This window comes from Miniopterus schreibersii (genome assembly GCF_964146895.1).
Source record: "Miniopterus schreibersii genome assembly, chromosome: 12".
NCBI lineage: Eukaryota > Metazoa > Chordata > Mammalia > Chiroptera > Miniopteridae > Miniopterus > Miniopterus schreibersii.
The window spans coordinates 25,238,022-25,255,292 of record NC_138112.1 but is presented as its reverse complement, the minus strand read 5'-3'; the positions used below and the strand labels follow the sequence as shown (position 1 = coordinate 25,255,292).

General features: G+C 37.4%; 1 protein-coding gene across 3 annotated transcripts in view; it reads right to left on the bottom strand.

Moving 5' to 3' along the window:
- GRM5 (glutamate metabotropic receptor 5) overlaps window positions 1-17,271 on the bottom strand; it is a 377,398-nt gene that overhangs the window by 105,428 nt on the left and 254,699 nt on the right. For all 3 annotated transcript variants that reach the window (XM_081152626.1, XM_081152627.1, XM_081152628.1), the window contains one exon: window positions 6,492-6,727. In XM_081152626.1, coding sequence (XP_081008752.1) covers window positions 6,492-6,727 — 236 coding nt within the window. The remainder of the gene's footprint in view (window positions 1-6,491; window positions 6,728-17,271) is intronic.

The following is a 17,271-nucleotide window of genomic DNA, read 5'->3' as shown; positions in this document are numbered from 1 at the left end:
CAACCTACGCCATCCCAATTTCTTTGAATTTGGAAAAGGCAAACTATCAGTAGGGGAAAAATAACGTAAAATTAAATCTTTATGGTGATTTTCAACTCATTGTCTGACATAAAAGAAAACATACTGTACATGTGCCAGGGAGCATAAAATGTGACCAATACCTAAGAAAAGTCAGTCAATAGAAGTACACTGGCCAAAGGTCTGGATATTAGAATTAGAAAAAAAGACCATAAAATAACTATAATCAATATGTTCAAGCAAACAGAGTAAAGGATTGGAAAAAATGGATGAGAAGGAGAACTTTAACATAAAATTGGAAACTATACCAAGAATTAAATTGGCATTCTGAGATTGTAAAACTCCATATTGGAAATTAAGTACCTCTTATTTTTGTTAATAGCAGACTGGACATAGGAGATGACATGATTAGTGAAATAGAAACCAGAATAATAGGAAAGAATGAAACTGAGCACACAGAGAAAAATGATATGAAGGGACAGAAAAAAAGCCACATGTGTGATACAGTCAATTGGTGTAATGGTACCAGAAGGAGCAAACAGAGAAATGTGGCAAAAGGAATGTTTTAGGAAATAATTTCTGGGAACTTTTCAAAACTGATGTGAAGCTTTAATCCACAGGTTTAGAAACATGCAAGGGAATTCATTCCTATTCTCATCACAGTCAACTAAAATTTAAAGAAAAGCACATAAATCTTAAAAGCTAAGAAAAAAGACATATTGACATCAGGGAAACAATGTTAAGAATCATGGCTAACTTCTCAATGAAATCATGAAATCCAGGAAAATAAATATGGAATGCTGTTTTTAAAGGGGAAAAAAAACTGAAAAGAAAAAAAAAATAAACCTGAACAGACGAAAACCTGCATTTTAAAAAATTATAATTTTTTTACTTTTTATTTTTAAAAGTATTTTAAATATTCTTTATCTTAACTTTTGCAACAGCATGGATGGACCTGGAGATTATTATGCTAAGTGAAATAAACCAGTGAGAGAAAGACAAATGGCATACAATCTCACTTATAAGTGGAATCTAATGAACAAAATAAACTGACATACAAAATAGAAACAGAGGCATGGACACATGGAACAGACAGACAGAGGGGAGGAGGGAGGGGGGACTGAGAAAGAAGGTGAAGGGATTAGCCAAAGAGCATACACCCATAACCCACAGACACAGACAGCAGAGCGGTGATGGCCAGAGGGAAGTAAATGACATGGCAACAGCAAAAAAAGTGGGAGAGGGTAAATTAACTTAAATATATGTAAGATTGTTGAATGTAAATAAGAACTAACTTAAAATAGTTTGTATTAAATTAAGGATACATATAGTAATTTCTATTGAAAACTCCAAATGAATTATACCAAGAAATGAAACAAAAATGTTGAGACCAGTGTTACAATAGAGTAATAAAAACTCCTGATTAATCCAAAAGAAGGCAATAATGAAGGAGAAATAAAGAACTAAAGAACAAATGGACAAACAGAAAACAAATAGCAAATGAGAGAAAACAGGTAATAGTAATAAGCTGTGCTCTAATTGGGCAATTTTCACGATACGCATATCTCTCAAAAGACTCATATCCGCAGAACATGAGGAGCTCTTAACATAGATATTAAAAAAGTAATCAACTCAAAGAAATGTGCAAAAGGCTTGAACAGAAACTTTACAAAAGAGGATGCCCAAATTTCCAATGAATGTGAAAAGAAGCTCACCTTCATAATACATAACGGAAATGCCAACCAAAATCATAATATAATACAACTATACACTCACAGAATGTTTAAAATAAAAAAATAGTACCAAGGGTTGGCAAGGGTGCAGAGCAACTTAAACTGCCATACTTTTCAGTTTAAATTGCTTTTCAGTTTAAATTGCTCTAAGTATAAATCAGTTCAACCACTTTGGAAAACTGGTTAGCATTAACTACCAAACCTAAACATATGCTTAGCCTATGACCTAGCAATTCCATTACTATGGCTACATCTAACAGGATAGGATGCGTGTCTGCCAGAGTATACAGACAAGAATGTTTCTAAAAGCTTTATTTATAATACACAAAACTATAAATAATCCCAATGTCCATGTATAGGAGAACTGGTAAGTTCTGATATGCAGAAATAAAACAGAATAAACTACTACTACATGAAAGAACAGGGATGAACCCCACAGCATTATATTGAGGGGAATAAGCTACACACAAAAATGTAAATAATGTAAGATTCCATTTTTATAATGTAGCAGGATAAGCAATACTAACAGACACTGAAAGAATTCATGTTAATGGGGTGTGTTATTTATTGGCATTAGGCATGAAGGAACTTTCTGATATCACTGTTTTGGGTAATAGTTATAGATATATATGTGTGTGTATATGTATATCTACATATATATATGTAAAACTTATCAAACTGTACACTTAACATTTGCGTATTTTATGCACATATATACACATTATTCCACAACAACACACACACACCACACATAAGTGAAAGTGCCTTCCTAAAAAATGTGTGTGTGGGTGGTGGGGGGACAGGGATGGGTCCTAAAATGATTATTTGAAATGTTGTTTTTTAAAATAAGAAATAACTTATTCTCATTTTAGAATGTTTGAAAAGTATAGAAATATAAAAAACACTTGCAGTTGTTTAATTAACAATGGGAATGAATTTTTTCTTTATGTTTATTACTCATTTCTATGAAGCATCTGCCAATATATTATCCATTGTGCATTTATTTAAAAATATTTATACTGTAATGTTGCATGAGTTTTTCTTGCAAGGAAATGAATATTTAGATTATCATATATGACATCTTTAAAAAATTTTTTTAAATGTTTTTTATTAATTTCAGAGAGGAATAGAGAGACATAGAAATATCAATGATGAGAGAGAATCATTGATCAGCTGTCTCCTGCACACCCCCTATGGAGGATCGAGCCCATGACCCCAGCTGGGAATTGAACTTGACCTCCTGGTTCACGGGTCCCCATGGGCTCAACCACTGAGCCACGCCAGCTGGGCATCATATATGACATCTTTTTTTGCCTTTTAACTTTGTTTATTATGTTTCTTAATGCAGGAACTTTAAAATTTTTATTCAATCAAAACCACCCAATAGTTCCATTCTCATATACTCTATCACCTTTTTTCCTGAATAAAACCTTACTCATCCCCATATAGTAGTTTCTTTTGTCTCTTTAGTTTCTTTTTCCAAACTTAACTTTTTTACTCATTGGTGTGTGCGTGTGTATGTGTGTGTGTGTTCACATGCACACATGTTGTGAAAAGAAACTCTATGGACTTTTCTTCTGACTGCATAGGCCTTATGGCTATTTGGTGAAAGTCCTCCTGGCATTGCATTTTGTTGACGCTCACTTTTAGTTACAATTGCTATTACATGAGTTTTGTCTTGCTTTTGTTATTGATGTATTCATCAATACGTTAGTGGAAAATTAGAAGGAGCTGAATGACAGACTGTCATCCAGGTATTATTATGTATTATGAATAAATCACTCTAAAGAAAAATCGTACTTGGAAAATTGTACTAAGGTAGTATTAGGGGCATTGCCGTTAACATTGTGCTTTTATTAGTCACATTGGTTTTCCATCCAGATTTTTAAAAATCACTTTTTGTTATACCTATTCAGAATTAATTTCTAGGAGTCAGTCTATTTCCAGGATGGCCTTGTTACTTATTTAAGGTTAGGAGTTGTCCTTCAACTTTTTGGTTACCCAGCTTTTTACTACTGCATTCATTATAAGGCCACCAGTAGTTCTAGACAACTAGATTTAGATGCCTCTCTTAGCTTTGACACTCTGCCTCCCAAGAAGCTCCTAAGAGGCTATGGGTATTTCTACTCTTTGTATCAAGACACTTTGCTTACTGAACTATCTGTTAGGTTTATTTATTACAGGCAGTGAATAAGGAGGAGCCTTTTTGTCTGAAATGAATGATAAGCTCCTAATATTTGTTTACCATTCCAACTTAAAAATAGTTGTCTGCTGCATACCGCCTGGCGAAAGGCCTTAAGGACACTATAGTATCTAGGGAAACACTATACAGATGCAGTAGTGTCACAGGTATGGATAAACTCCCTGAGGCCTTTTTGAAGATGGGGACTGAGGTGCTAAAAGGACATTTGAGTAAACAAGGAAATGAGGTAAAACAAACATAGAGATTAGTGAACATCTGAGTTTCTATTATTGCATTCCATAGTTATACACAAATAAACTTAGGATTTATTTTTTCCTTTTGGTATCTTTGACCTATATATTGGTGATTAAATAACACAAACTTGATGGAGATATTTGTAAAACTATAATTCTCTACCGTTTTAGTGGAGTATATTGGTTAAACTCTAGATAAATCTGAGTTTAACCCTAAGTTTCAGGGTTTAATAGTTATGTGACCTTGAACAAGTTATTTTGTCTCTAAATCTTGGTTCGTTATCTTTAAAATAGGGGTAAAAATAGTACTCCCCTCATGGAGAGGAGTAATAGAGGTATTATACATGTGTCCATGTTTATGTACAAAATGACATCTGGTGTCAGGTAAGATTCCAAGGGCTGGGGGATTAAAGAGAGATTTCCAGTAGTGGAGTAAGGAACAGATTCTGAGCAGGGAAATCACACCAGGGTGTTCATGTGAGAGACAGAGAGCTGCAGCAACAGGTTCAAAGAACGTTTCCATAGAAATAATGTTTCCATGGGAATCAAAGAGTTTTTCAAGACTATATCTAAATAAGACCTCCAGCAGGGAAAAAAAGAGTAAGAGAAACAAAGAACTATTTCAATAGAAGATATCCCTCACAAAAAGGAGTGGGACAAGAAGAACATATGTATACACAAAGGTGAAGACCATCTGGAAACATTCTCTTAGTCACACTGGTTAGGGGTTGTCGCTAATTCCTCAGTAAAGAGGAACTAAAGGTGAGATCAAATATACTGTTTACCCTGTATAACTCCTCCAGTGTAGCTACATATAATCACTTTTACATAATCACTGAATGGGAACAGAGAGGCATAAGCTCCCCAGATCTCAAGAGAGGAAAGAAGTCTGTGTCCTTCAGAAACTGAATAGAACTGTGAAAAATATGGAAACAGTTATGAAATTGAAATGCACATTTATTCATGAAAATAAAAAGTAAAAACGCTGTAAATAAATAAGCATTCAAGGATTTTGGTCAAGAGTTAGCAGGATATGAAAAGCGGGAGAGAAGCAAACCTAGTCTCACACCATGCTTCTATGATTTCTGGATTTCAATGACCAGAACAGTATCCACACCCCAGCACCTGTCTCCTCTCCTCTACCCAAACGGGGACTGGCACAAGGTTGTGGAGTCATTTTACTAAGCACTGACATTTAAAAACAGTCATAAATCACCATTTACTACCTCCACCATTTCACAAAAGAATGAACTGATACCAAAAACATAGGATTGACTTAAACTCCGGGGAAAATGCATTATGAAAAACTCACTACTTTATTCCCGTTTTCCTCATTTTGGTGCTGGTATGTGACAACCTCCCTGGGCCTGGGATTGGTTCATGGACTAGGATTTCAAACCAACTCCCCAATACACCCTTGTGTTCCAGCGTCATGGACTAAGGCGCCTACACCACCAACTAAAACATTTTACTCCTATGCAAATACAGTCAGTACCAACAAGTCCCTTATCAACTTTAACAAACCTTCACCTTTTCAGGCATTGACATGTATATCCATATTGATCCTATCTGATTATTAGAGTCAAGATTCCTTCTGGACATGCTACAAATAATAACCAAACCGTTCGTTTAACTCTTATAGCACTAACAATATTGAATTGCAATTTTTGTTGGCATGACTATCTCTGTTAAAATACACTAAACTCCTGAAGGCAGGAACTAGTTTTCCTCATCTTGGTGCTCTTACAACTAAGCAATATTTGGCACATTATAAATATTTGTTGAATGACTGAATGAATGGCTCTGTTCAGGTTATATCTTGAAATATCATAATTATATATAGCACTTCCCTGCTACGATTTTATGGTTTATTGGTGCAAGTAGAAACTGGCTCTGGCCTTCAACATTCCCTCAGTCATTCTTCAGATATATAAACACCTTACTAAGTGCCTCACACTGGGCTAACTACTAAAAATACTCAAAGAGCAGTATGTAGTTGCCTCTGAGGATGTCAAGAACAGTTCTACTCTGGAGCTCACGTTACCCTTTTAGCCCAGTGCCAATTTCTTGAATGATATAAATGTAAACATTCTAATCATTTTAAATTTCAATAGCGTGGACGCTGCTCTGGTATGTTTTCTAGATGAGAATAGAACCTGTTAACCACTATAAGCAGCAATATCCCGTCAGTTTATGGAAGAGCCCTCCTCTCTAACAGGTAACCACTGCCAGCCCCGTGACACTGCTCGCTTAAGGTGGAGCCTCAGCCTCAACCACTTTCAAGGAAACAGTCGATCCGCTTACTGTTGCAGGTCTTGTTGTATTTGCTGTTCTCCTGCGCAAACCCTTCCAGCCGGCACTGGAAACGATGCTGCCAAAACTCTTGAAACCAAGGGTTTCGGAGGTTTGTTTCTGGCCGGAGCTGCAGATAGTAATCATCGAACCACTTGACGTCGGGAGACTGGAGCTTGATCGTGATCCCACCAACAGCTTCTCGCTGATAGCCATCCGTCACGTCATACCTGTCAGCCCAGCCATCACTGTGGGGAAACAGAAAACCCCTCAGCTTAGAACAGGTATCTCCTAAGCTGCTGATCCCACCGGCTTTCCTTTCGAAGAGATGTCAGTAAGTGGCTACTTCAGGCCACACGAGGGTCCTGAATGACGTCTACATGATTATTGAGATAGCAGCTTGTTAAAATAAAAAAAATGCAACGCAAAGGAAACTCTAGGTCTAAGAGGGCTGGAAGCTGCCAACCCCACTTACCTTGAACTGCAGAAAATAACCTAATGGTTTGGCAGAATTTTACTGGTTGCAAAATACAATGTATGCCTGGAAGCTGCACAATATCACCATTCACACTATTTACTTAACATTTTATAGCTAGGTCAGGTTAATTTTAATTACATTTTTTTTCTTAATAGTAATTATTATAATGATCATAAAATAAGAATAAAAATATTTCTAAAACATGCTTATTATTAATTTAACCATCCTATGACATGATACTCTTTTTTTCTTTTTTACATTTTACAAGTGAACTATAAAGAGGTTAAAAAAACTTGATTGATTATGGACATTCTATTAAACATTGATTTGTCAGAGCCTCAAATGGAAGTCCTTGTAGTCCACAGCTCATATACTCTTTCCCATCCCATCCTATTTCTCTAATACATTTAAAATACACAAACGAAATTCTGTCTTACATTAGAGTGACTGAAAGAACATCTTAACAATGTGCCATCAAGGATGGTGTCAGGGGACATACTCCTCAATATCGCTATCATTCTGTGCACTGATCACTCAAAGTAATCACTCTGGGAATTTTAAAGTAAAAGAGTTAAAATCCGAGAGTTCATGTGATAATGGTCTGAGTATAACAGAAAAAGGAAAAGTATTCTAAGCTTATTAGAAAAGTACATGAGACACAACACTGGAAATAAAAGACATGAAATGATGCTTGTATCAAATGTGTTCACACCTTGGGACATTCGGGAAAAAAGACACTGACTTTTCCCGTCCTCTCCCCCACGGGAATCTGTACAACTTGTGCTATGCACCTGCTGCGACCCAAGGGGGCGGGCCTGCCTTGGAAGAGGTGCAAGTGCCCTTTCAGGAAATATAAAGAAAGTCAAGGGAAAATTAACAATGAAAAAGGAAAAAAGAACACTAAGAGGGAAGAGAAGGGATATGGAAAGGGTTGAGTGGAAAGATTCACATTAACAATCATTGTTCACTTAATTGATATTAAGATATTTCTATGTATAGGATTGTTAATTCCTTTTTATCATCCTTCAAATACATTCTTATCCTTTACACTTTATTTCTGCAGGCAAGGAGCATGCTCCAATATTTTGCATATAAAATCAGTGCCAGGGGAAGTATTATGTAAGTAAGTAATTAACATAAATGCAAAAAGCATTTAGGTTTTTTTTAGTACACTCTTCTATATCAACTCTGACTTAAAAATTGATAGTGAGAGTTGTTCCAGAGGCCGTCAAATACTCATGAAGACATCATAGGGGCTTAGGGACAACTTGAGATGTTTCCTAAGGCCTCAGTGGGTGGGAGAGGAGAAAAAATAAACTAACAAAATTAACGGTTTCTTCCTCTAAGTCCTGCTTGACAAGAAGGTGTGTCATTAAAAATGATCTATGGTGAAATTTCAAAAACGTTTGTGTCAGATCAGGAAAAACATAATAATGCGATATGTTTCGTCCCTGTGTGGAAATTTGCTGCTTCACACATTGTCTTCCCTCCAGATTTTTATTTTCAGCTGCAGATTTTACTTAAAGCTGACAAGTTGAAATGAAGTGGGCTTGTTTGCCTCATTTTCTCCCTCTGTTTTGGAGGCTTTATCGTATCACTGATATGAGAGTGGGTCTCGCTGGCACTGGAGGAGATGCATGGGCGTGCTGCGAACGGGGCAGGGAGCTCTGCTCGTCAAGCACCAATCTCCAAGGAAGAGAGAATGTAAATTGCTCCTTTTGTTAACACTAGCTTGCTCTCATGTAAAACCATGATTATGAATATTGCATAAGAAATGTAAGATTATAATGGGCCCAATTTACCCTTCACAATTCATCTATTGAATTTAATGGAGATTGTAAAAGCCAGTCCTGATAAACTTTTTTGGAGGTTATAGTTCCGTGAAACAGTGTCAGAACCAGAGTGTGTTAATCTACTTATCTCTCATCATGTTCTTTAGCTTTTTTTAAAAAAAGGTATATCTCTTTTCTATATTTAAGAATTTAGCCAGAGATATTTAGAGTTGTGAGTTTAAAATAATTTTGGCCTATATGTTTTCATTCAACAGCAAAATAAAAATCATAGAGGAGTTTTTGTGTGTAAACAGAAAATTCCAATATCTATGTGACAAAACAGGGTTATTCTATTTAAACTTATTGGGGATTATCTGCTATGTAAGTCTCAAGAAACTTCATTCCATGCTGGCTAAGTTAGATGGTGCTGTATTGACTTTAGGTTATTAAAAATTAACATTTTCATAAAAATGTGCTTCTAAGATTTGTGTTAAGATGACAGGGTATCTCTACGTAAGGAGCAATAAATTTAAAAGTAAAATGAAATACCAAGAAAACTGAGTTTAATTTTCTACTATCTAATGCTTTCTGTTGTGTTGATAGAGTGGACTGTCAAGATTCTGTCACTACTTTCATGCCCTTGGATGACAAATATTTTACCAAATCAGGAAAAAAAGGGCAGGAAGATAAGGAAACAAACTGGAAATATACCACATTTAAGGCACTTTTCTAGATTTTGTTTGTATATATGTATGTATTTATGTTTGTATGTATCTCCTATCTACCTGTAATCTATATATCTACCCATCTATCACCTGTCTGTCTTTCCATCCATCCATCCAACCATCCGTCCGTCTGTCCATCCATCCATCATCGACTTAATTTCTTTCTCTTCTCACTGGTTGGTTTTTTATCGATCTCCTCTAATCCATTTCATTATTTCCTTTCCAATTCGCTGATTATGAGTCCATCCTCATTATATACAGATTCTATATTTTCAGATTCACCTATTTGCTAAAATTTATTTTTGTGTTTGTTTTTTTTTAAAAAATTGATTTTGCTGTTGAAAATAACCCCCAAGCATAGTGCTAATGTGTTATCCGGAGTTCCCAAGCACAAGAACTCTGCAATATACCTTATATAGGAAATACATATATCAAATCAGCTGCATTTGGCCATGAATAAAGTGCTGTTTTCTGTGAGTTTAATGAATCAACAATATACATACAAAATAAGGTGTTTTTAGACAGGAACACACATAAGCAAGGTCATGTATTGACGAGCTGATGAACATGTTGTGACTAGAAGCTCACAGCAATTTAAGCCTATATTTCTCCTAGGAGCAATGATCAGTAGTCACTTATTCAGTGTTTGGTGCATGTTTATAGAACATACTTACTGTGAATAATGAGAACTGAGTGTACATATAAATTCTTAATTTGGATGTTCCCTTAGGCATCCAGTCTTTCTTTGGCTATAGAAACAGAGTAACTTGGATATTTGAAATAGGAAAAAACATTTTAAAATTACTTAGGTTGGCTTAACTAAAGGAGGCATCTTCACTACGAACCCATCCTCAAAACACCTCAACAGATTCCTTAGATTCCCTTTAGATCTTCCCTGCAGACATCTTAAGGACATGCTCATTTCACAAGGATTTATCTTTATTTTCCCCCCTAAGATTGCATTACCAAAATATATACTCCTATTCTATGATCTACCCTTCCCTCTTTCTCCTCTCAAACCCCAACTCCATACTTCTCATAATTATCGACACATAAAGTTTAATTCTTCTCTGTTTTCAACAGAAGGGTCTTGTTCAAAACAAAATTGACTCTGGAATTCCCCAGTCAAAATTTCCCTTCTATATGTCTACAACTTTTCTTATTTTCTTCAACATTTATAATATGTACCTATCATGGATTAGATTATTTTGTGGCACTAAACAGTTCCAATAACTCAGTGGTTTAGAACAAAAATTCATTTCTTGCTCAGCCTTTAGGTTCACTTGCAGGCCTATAAACTGCTCCATGTCACCTTCACTCTGAGACATAGGCTGAAAGAGCAGTTTCCTTCTGGAACGTAGCCTGTCTTGTTGAAGGGGAAAAAAAGAGGAGCATAATGGAACCATGAAACGGTTCTTAAGCATGCCGATTAGAAGTGACACACATTTCAACTGGCCCCAACAAATCATAAGGACAAACCGGACCAGAATGGGACAGGTGCATATGATTTTTCCCACATAGTAGATCAATGAATGCTGTAAAAAAAAAAAATGCAATCTACCACATTTACTATGTGCTGAAATTGTATTGAAACTGGGAAAAACATAAATAGGTTTTAGACACTGTACTCCAGAAGCTCACAGTCTAGAGGAAGGAGGGGAGAGGAGGGCATTCAGATAAATAAATGACCGCATACAAAGGAAGACTGTTAGAGGTACGAGCCAAATGTGCTGGGAGAGACAGCGGATAACTGAGTCACTCTTCACAGGGTGACAAGGTTCAAGTTTGAAACATGGATAGTGGAGCAATAAAAGTATTTTGAAACGTTCTAGATACTTGAAGGAATTTGGGAACCTGGGAATAGCGAGTATTAAGCGCTGCAGCTCTGAAGCATGCACCAGGCAGGGAGCGCAGGGGACAGTGAGCTGAGGAGGCCAATCGTCAATGGCCTTTGTACTGTCCCCAAAGCGCCGGACTGTATCTTTCAGGTAACGGGGAGCCCGGGGGCTTCTGAGGCGGGAAAGGACACGAAGAGGGTAAGCCCTGGAAGTGGTAACGGTGCGAGGGACAGGTCAGAGCGGTTATCGATGCACATTAGAGACCCAGGGTAGAAAAGGAGCTGCAGTGGCCAGGCAAGCCTATGGGGCCTGATCTCGAGCAGCAGCCGTGGGAAGGATGGGCCTTATTTGTGAGCAATTCCAGGAATCCCTAGGACTAGGTGTGCAGATTAGAGGGAGTAATGGGGATTCTTCTGGTTTATGGGAGAAAATTAGGGATACTGTAGCTCCATGTCGTTGTTTACATAATACAGGAAGAAATGTTTGGCTAAAAAAATAAAGAAAATTAATATAAGTTGGCTCTACAATGATTATATTTCCCTTTATATGCTCTCTAGCATTTCTTTTCTCCTGGATATCTATCTAATCTCTGTATATAAAATTGATTTCAATGAATGTTAAAAAATACAAGTTAACACTTTTCTTATATGTGGTTCCAGTATCATATTTAACCCACCCTATTTTGCTTATGTTTTTGTATGCTGAATAATAGCTGTTGGCACTCAAAAAAATGAGAAATAATGATAATTATAGAACTGTAAAGACCTGATACCCTATAACATGATATACTTATAACAAATATTTTAACTTTAAAATTATTATTTTTATCATTCATTGTACTGAATTACTGATATATAAAGCATACCAATGGTTATGGCTATAAAATAATTACTGCAGGATTTACAACCACTAGATTTAATATCAAAATACATTTCTGAAATGTGGGAGCCCCTGAGGGCTACATGCTAACAGGAGAAAAAAAACTCTTGGAAAATTATGAAGACAAATTTCATGACTTATTGAATGTTAATATAGAGAAGCTAAGTAACTTTAAAGTTTGTCTCCCTTATGAAATTGTAAAACTTTACAATGCACACAACATAATCTATCCTTCCTTTTTAATTTCTTATCAATATATGTTTTAAGCTATTGCTATGGAAAACAGAAAAATGTATGTAGCGTGAGGTGATCCTTTAATAACAGTCTTCATGTTCTATTCATTCTCATTCATTAATTCAGTGAGCATCTGAATGCCTCTTCTATGCATTAACTGCACAGACGCTGTGGTAGGTTCCGATACACGCCCTCACTAAGACAACAGTCCATTAGGCATGACCTGCTGGAACAGGCATTGAGGACTTCCAGACTGTTGGAAGTTTCCTCATTTATCCTACTATCTGAACATCTTTCCTTTATACTCAATCCGTCCACAAAAAGTATAATCCATTAGGTTTGTAGTCACAGAATCATCACTTACTGAAAATCACATTCCTTTCTTGCCTCCTGAGATTATTCCGATCACCTCAATTACTATTCTAGGTGTTTTCAAACTCTTAGTTCTTCCATTTACAATCTCCTGATTTATATACATGGAAGGCTAATCACATACAATGGGTAGGATTTCATTATTTGAACTCTCAAATGGCAACACAATTGTTTAGTATAACCACAGAGTTCTTGGGGAAACATCTGCCACGAGTAAACAACATAAATAAATCACCTCAAAATCTGTTTCCAAAGGAGCAATACCAGACTAAAAATGTAGGCATCAGAATGACTATTATTCCTGCAGTCATTACATTTGTATCAGAGATGTGAGCGGGGCTGGTGTGGGGAAACGGGGGGGACTCATCCTGGGTGTGCCAGGCACACACGGCTATTCTGCTCACTGAATTCTCTAGTGCTGCTCACCACGATGATATTGCTGCTGCTGACACTAGCCAGCCACGCTGTGTGTTAGAGACACGGCATGCTGGTTCTTATTTCTCAGCTATGTCACACGTTCACACCTCCACGCCCTTGAGCACGCTGTTCCCTCGCACAGCGCGCCAGCCTCTCGCCTCCTCACGTGTTTCTCGATGTGATAAAATCCAATTCATGCTTTGGGATCTTGAACGCAGCTTATAAAAACCCTTCTCAGCTCCCCCTGCTCCAGCTTCATGGCTCCCTCCTCTCTGCTCCCTCCACACTGTGACGTGACGTTTATTCCTTTGTTCACTGAGCAGGTCTGGGTAACACGCTCTAAGTGTGGGGGTTACAGTGGCGAACAAGACAAGATTTGTGTTCTCAAAGCGGTAATGGGATGATGCTTTGAGTTGCGCATTTATCATCATATTAAAGTTAGGCACATTTATTTCTGCTTTCCCCAAGGAGAATATAAATTTCATGTTTTGGATGGCTCCTCATTCTTAGATTTATTATAATGTCTGGCACATATTAAGCACTCAAGAGATGCTTAATATAACTTATTAGAAAATTAGACTTTAAAAGGCAAACTTCAAATTATAGAGGATTCTGTTCAGACAACTGCATATATTCATTTTAATTGAGAAACCAGCGCTGTCGAAGGTGCCTTATAAAATGATTCTGAAAGGCTAACTGGTTTCCCCTCCAAAATGGTCCTCTCCCTTCTCTACCTGATGCTATTAAGGTTAATGAGAACATTCATTAGGCCACATCCCAGCGTGTTTTTTTTTCAAAATCTGTACTCAACCCACATAATTATTATGGAAACTGCTGTTCTACCCACATGTAATCATCATCCTGCCAAATCTCTTACCAATAGCATTTTAACAGATATTTTGGGATTTTTTTTTTCCCTAATAGTGGGAGTCTACTGACTGCTTGGCTGTCTTCATGAAATATTTTTTCCCCTCTCCTGGGGGAGTAGAAGGTCTTAGAATCTCTAAATAATAGTGAAAAGCAAGGAAAGATATTACACTTTTAAATAAAATTTCTAATGAATATATACCAGTCAACACCAGTAAATTATTTAATTCCAAAAAGAAGCACAATGTAGAATTTTCAAGAAAATGGTTAGGTTATTTACTAAAAATCACTTAGTTTTGGGGTTTGTAAATCTTAGTTTTTCCCATTTGCAAGCCTCTATATCAAATAAGTAGATGTGGATTGGGGGAGCTATATCAGAACATTCAGAAGGGTGACAAGTCAGGAACCTAAAGTTTGCTACGTGTCTAGCATAGGACAGGTGACTGCCATTGTATTACTTTTCCTAATTCTCTTCAGGCCATAGAGGTCATTGATATTAGCCCTAGTTTTTACCACTCTGGAAACTGAGGCTCTGAGGGATATCAAGTAATCTACTCAAAATCCCATAGCATAGAGGGGATTCAAACTAGCTCTTTCTAGTTCCAGAACTTCAGCGCTCTTTCTGTACTTCCATTATTCCAAAGTAATGGAATACAGTGATAATAGAATTGAGAAGTGTTTCTTAAGAGGGATGGGATGCATTTAATGGAGAACAGGGAGTGTGGGGTTGGGCCTGTACAGGTCAAATTCTTACATGGCATCCAAGGTGACTGCTCTCTGGTATACACACATTCTTTCAACTTTTCTCTTTTTTTGTTAATCCTTACCCGAGGATATTTTTTCCATTGATTTTTACAGAGTGGAATGGAGGGAGGGGAAGAGAGAGAGAGAAAGAGAGAAAGAACCATCGATGTGAGAGCGACACATTGGTTGGTTGCCTCCCACACCCACCCAACCTGCAACCCAGGTACGTGCCCTTGACCGGGAATCGAACCCAAGGTACTTGGGTGTGAGGGCTGATGCTTTACCGATGCTCTAACACTGACTGAGCCACACTTTCCAGGGATCAACTTTTTCAATCAAATACTAATCTAGATAGGTGCTGCAGTGAAGGAATTTTCAAGATGTAATTAAGGTCCCAAATGCATTGACCTTAAAATAGAGAGATTATCCTCAGCAAGACTGACCTAATCAGGTGATCCCTGAAAAGGGGCTGGCTCTTCCTGGACAAAGAGATTCAATCATAAAAGGGATTTGGCATGAGATAGCTGGAGGAAAAGCTCCATTGCTGACTCTGAAGATGGAGGGAGCTCTGTGTAAAGGAATGCAGGTGACCTCCAGGACCTGAGAGTGACCCCAGTTAACAACCAGCAAGGAAACGGGTACTCAGGTTTTCTTCCAAAGGGAAATAAATTCAGCCAAAAACTTGAATGTGTTTGGAAGCAGATTCTCCCACAATGCTTCCAGAAAAGAATACAGCTGGGCAACACCTGATCTCAGCCTTTTTAACCCTGAATGTTGAACCCACTTATGCTATACATGGACTCCTGACCTCCAGAGAGCATGAGATAATAAATGAATATTGTTTGAAGCTGCTATATTTGTGGTAATTTGCTACACAGCCATAGAAAGTTATTACCAACTCCTCACATCTATATTTTCTCACTTGGAAGGTCAAAGATGTTAATATTGGAAGGAATACAATCTTAGGAGATCTGACCTAATTTTGGTTTGGTCAGAGTAGACTGACTTCCAAAGACTTGGTGATTATAGGAAATGACGGGCAGTATTAAACATATTGGAATAGGTGGACCATCCATCCTGCCTCAGTGTAGGCTCTAGGATGGCAGGCACTCTCCCCTCTGGTTGAAAGTCTTACCCCTCTAGCAATGCTTCCGTATCGCACACATCCTTCACAGAGGAGAGGCTGAGAAAATATGTGTACATGGGCTATTTTGTGAATTACACCATCCACTGTTTCTCTTGGTATATTATAGCCATTTGAAGAAATGCAAAAATTGAAGCAATTTCATAAATTGTGCAATATAGTAACCTAAATGGTTCATTAAATAGAGAAAGCATGCTATGAGTAGGGTATCCACAGCTTTATATAACCTTTATGTTTTTCCTGTGAAGTTTCCTTGCGTAGAGTTACCTTCCAGGTTTCAATCTGCAAACTCCTCTTCTACCCAATTGGACTAGTTTCTCTTGATTTGCTGTTAAGCTAAGCACAGTGTTCCGTCAAACAGTCAGTAATTATTTTTTGAAGATCTATTACATTTCAAGCAACAAGGCAGACTTCATAATGGTGTTGATAAATATAAGTGCCCTCCTTCATTTATTTTCTTTCCTTATTTCATATAACAGGTCACGAGGGACTTCATAATTTTCGATCTAATATATTTTCCTCATACTTTCCTCAAGTTGCCTGCAGTGTTTGACACTACTCTTTCATTTAGCAAAGTCTGGTGAGCAACGCTGCACATGTCCATTTCTCTGCAGAGCACTGTAGCCATCCCGCCTCAGTGCAGGCCCTAGGGTGGCAGGCACTCTCCCCTCTGGGTTAAGGTCCTCCCCGTCCAGTAATGCTTCCTTATCGCACACATCCTTCACGGAGGAGAGGCTGAGATGTGTGTAAAGAGGTTATTTCGTGAACAAAATAACAAATTCCACGTATGAGGAATAAACAGAAGGAAAAAACTCATTCCTTACCCACCCCTCAGCATTAGAGCCCAGCAAATGAAAACTTACACAATAACAGCAATCACGTAGCTAGGGTGTGCCATCTGCCAGGCATTGTTTTAAGCACTGTATGTATGTGCTTCCTCTCTGCCAGGTATTATATATAGTCTGATCCTGTGGGGTGGACATTTTTACATCCTCACATTTCACATGAGGAAACTTCAGTTTGAAAAGTAGTTAGTCACCCAGGGATATACAGGATTCAAACTCAGTCTACCTAAATCTAGAAACCAAAACTGAGCCAGTACAACCTCTTAATGTGGTCTTTGATCCAAACCTGTGTCCAAAGTTATCTGGTTTTGTATAGAAAAATGTAAAGTGAATAGTTACCTTAATTTCTATTATACACATACACACCCAGCCCCCACACAACTTGGAATTGTTTTCTTTTTTTAATTTCTTCCCCGAAACTGTAAACAAAGAATTGCTTTAAATCACCGCATTCACCTTCTGATAAAATGCCCATCT